Source organism: Engraulis encrasicolus, chromosome 17 (genome assembly GCF_034702125.1).
Source record: "Engraulis encrasicolus isolate BLACKSEA-1 chromosome 17, IST_EnEncr_1.0, whole genome shotgun sequence".
NCBI classification, from domain to species: domain Eukaryota; kingdom Metazoa; phylum Chordata; class Actinopteri; order Clupeiformes; family Engraulidae; genus Engraulis; species Engraulis encrasicolus.
The window spans coordinates 23137761-23141747 of NC_085873.1; the positions used below are offsets into that span (position 1 = coordinate 23137761).

General features: G+C 41.7%; 1 protein-coding gene across 2 annotated transcripts in view; it reads left to right on the forward strand.

Annotated features, from left to right (window-relative positions):
- Positions 1-3987, forward strand: part of LOC134467975 (growth arrest-specific protein 7-like) — a 109063-nt gene extending 105076 nt beyond the window's left edge. For both annotated transcript variants that reach the window (XM_063221998.1, XM_063221997.1), the window contains exons 12-14: positions 1574-1653; positions 2572-2670; positions 3289-3987. In XM_063221998.1, the coding sequence (XP_063078068.1) occupies positions 1574-1653; positions 2572-2670; positions 3289-3402 (293 nt within the window). In that variant the 3' untranslated portion in view covers positions 3403-3987. The remainder of the gene's footprint in view (positions 1-1573; positions 1654-2571; positions 2671-3288) is intronic.

A 3987-nucleotide genomic window follows, 5' to 3' on the forward strand; every position in this document is an offset into this window, starting at 1 on the left:
TTCTTTTCCTCCTCCTCCTCCTCCTCCTCCTCCTCATTCTTACTCTTATTCTTATCCATGTGTTTGGCTTGTAGAGCCCCCGTTGAGAATCGATATGTATTGATGCATCAATCCTACGTCTGATGATCGAATGGAATCGTATGGTATCGTGGGGCATTCTTAAGTATCGAAAATAATTGAGTCGTTGGGCCCTGCCCAATGCCATAGCTGTTAAATGTGCAACATAATAGAAGTGGGAAAGAAATTGAAAAAACATCAAATCGAATTGTATCATATCGTGGGGTATTCCTACTGTAAGTATCGAAAGTAATCAAATTGCTGCCTGAAGAAATCGATACAGAATCGCATCGTCATGGAAGCTGTGATTTACATTCCTATGAGAAACACTGGTGTAGAAGGAGGAGGCGAATAAGACTACAGCCACAACTCTCACTCACAGCTGTACACCATTTGCCTCGCTGCGCTAGCTAGCATTGTTTAGGAGACGCCTGCAGATGTGTGTGTGTGTGTGTGTGTGTGTGTGTGTGTGTGTGTGTGTGTGTGTGTGTGTGTGTGTGTGTACGCGCAGAGAGGCAGTGAGGAGGAGGAGGTGTGAAGAGGCACATCTGCTAACCAGTCTAGCCTCGCTCAAACACTGTGTGTGTGTGTGTGTGTGTGTGTGTGTGTGTGTGTGTGTGTGTGTGTGTGTGTGTGTGTGTGTGTGTGTGTGTGTGTGTGTGTGTGTGTGTGTGTGTGTGTGTGTGTGTGTGTGTGTGTGTGTGTGTGTGTGTTTGTGTGAGAGTTACTTAATCCTGTACCGTTTTTCAGCCACAAGAAACATTCATTAGATAAGGAACTGAGTGGCGGCGCAGTATGACACATGAACTTACGACTTACAAGAACACAATACAGTGCTTGTGCAAGACGAGATGTTAGCGTCAATGGTCAAGACAGGTTTTTAGTCATGAACGAAACATTGTGCAACTAAACATTGTGTACTGGGCGGAACCCATCACATCCCACATTCACAGTCACGGGCAGACAGGCAGGCAGGCAGGCAGGCAGGCAGACTAGTGAGTGTATGTGTTTGTGGCGCTATGTCATAGTTTCCCATAGGAGATGGCCATATTATGTGTATTTAATGACTCTAATGAGTACCATGTATTACCTCGTGATCTGGAGTAGACTGGAGCATAAGCTGTTGTTGACATTGGGGTTCTGTATGTAGTGGTGGTTGTGGGTGATGACATCATTGGGTGGGAGAGTGAGAATCAGCTGGCTGTGGACAATTGATTATGGTCCACATCTCCCTCTAGTGGCTAGTGGGTGATAGTACAATAACATTGGAGATTTCAACCCCTGGGCTATTCCAGCGATAAGCCTGTCTAGGGTAACCGACTGGAATTGGAAAACCTGCTTATAGTCTAGACAGATCTGCCGGTATCATTTAGTAATGAAAATGAGGATTCAAGGCTCTTCTATTTGATGATTTACTACTCCCACGTGGTCAACTTGGTACACTACTAAACTGTCTCCTTGGAAAATTCAACCCTGTTTGAAAATTAAATTTGCTGTTGTGTGTTTTTTCTAATAGGGGACGACCTGATGAAATGTGTGGATCTGTACAACCAGTCGCAGTCCAAATGGTTTGAGGAGATAGTCACCACAAGCTTGGTAAGACAGCCGTCCTCTCAAGTTATCCATCAAACTTTTTTTTTGCAAAAGCAGGTGATAACATGAAGTCTTTGTATAATATGTTTGCTATACTATTGCTGTATACTATGTCTCTATGTATTCCCCCCTTCTGTAAGTCGCTTTAGTAAAAACGTTTCTGCTAAATGAAATGTAATGAGAGAGAAACATGATCGTAAACACGATTCGTTATGTATCTGAATATGAGCATAATAAATCTGAAACTGAATATGGATTTTGAGTGATTTGATGTATTCAATCATTAATAAATACTCATGAATAAAGTTTATATCGTTTTCACATATCTCAACATATTTTGCTAAATAATAAGGGATAAGAGAGGTGTGTCGGTTGTGTGTGTGTGTTTATTTTTTTTCAAGCAGCCATGTTGTATGGGCTGTAGCGCAGTTGGACTGTATTTCACAGGGTTGCAGGTTCAATCCCCACCCTTACCAGTCCCTCCCTCTCTCTATCCATGGCTGAAGTGCCCTTGAGTACGGCACCTAACCCCTATACTGCTTCAGGGATTGTAACCAATACCCTGTAAGCATCAACTAAGTGTAATGCAATGTAATGAATGCCTGTATGTCTCAGTGCTACGGGAACTGGAGAGGCTGGAGTATCCTTCCAGTGCCCTTGAGTACGGCACCTAACCCCTATACTGCTTCAGGGATTGTAACCAATACCCTGTAAGCATCAACTAAGTGTAATGCGATGTAATGAATGCCTGTATGTCTCAGTGCTACGGGAACTGGAGAGGCTGGAGTATCCTTCCAGTGCCCTTGAGTACGGCACCTAACCCCATACTGCTTCAGGGACTGTAACCAATACTCTGTAAGCGTCAGCTAAGTGTAATGTGATGTAATGAATGCCTGTACTGTATGTGTCTGTGTGCTACAGGAGCTGGAGAGACTGGAGGTGGAGAGAGTGGAGATGATCCGACAGCACCTGTGTCAATACACCACCCTCAGGCACGAGACGGATATGTTCAACCAAAGTGTAAGTATAAATATAAAATGAATATATAAATACATATTTTATAAACATATAATATAATATAATATAATATAATATAATATAATATAATATAATATAATATAATATAATATAATATCAGCATCTGTACTAGTACATTACTCTTAGGCTCGAGATCTGTAGCCTGACAGTATACACAATATGCACAAGTGTAATTATAATTATGTTATATTATTTATTTATAATATTAACAACACAAACCGACATGTCAGGCTCTCTAAAACTCTGTGAATATAAGGAATTCTATTCATATTTCTGTAAATACATTCAACTTGTCTCTTGCTGTAGAATGTAGTTGTGAGGTGAAGCGTTATAAACTCCAATGTTTTTTACATTTCTCATATGACATTGCGTAGCCACGAGCACTACCATTTTAACATGGGGGATAACTTTCAGCTAGCACAGGTTCTACATAGCAGATAAGTACAACACTGTAACGTCTAACGTCACTCCGACCTCATAATATTTTATGAGGCTACAATACCATTTACAAGTTGATTTTAAGCCTACTGTTGTCTAATACATACAGTAGTTAGATAAATGAATAATGAATGCCTTTGCATTTTGTTTAATTTGATGCAGACGATAGAGCCGGTGGATAAGCTCTTGCAATGTGTGGATCCGGCCAAAGATCGAGAACTCTGGGTGAGGGAGCACAAGACTGGGGAGGTGCGACCGGTGGACATGCAGATATGATGACGACCAGTCTTCCCCTCCAATCAACAACAACAACAACAACAGCAACAGCCCCTCCTTCCAAACATAAAGTAATCTACGAGAGCCCGGCTTCTCAATGCTTATTGTTGGGGAAGTCGAACCTCTGAAGAACTTGCTCCTTCAATGCAACTAACTCTTGGCAGCACAGAGACAACAGAGGTGTGTACAGGACATATACAAAAGATGGAGACTTTGGAATGCTTTGAAATGGTCTGGAATCGTCGGCCATTTTGGGCTGAAAACTCAGGAGAATGAGACCCTGCTCTCTGGAACGCTACGTAACTCAAACACGCTACGGCTATATACAGTAATATAACGGCGTTATTGTACAGCTTCAGGGGGAATGAAACAGTTCAAGAGAATATTCTTTCTTGTTTCTATGGTGTATAGTGTACTACATGGACAGTGTGTCACCTGGCTTACATACAGTATGTGTTCATATGTCTTACAAACTTACTAGCTGCTGCTAATCTGTAATTTGGATGAAAACAGTTGATTGATAAGAATGATGCACACTGCTTATATGGCTCTCTGTCTCTCTGTCTCTCTCTCTCTCTCTCTCTC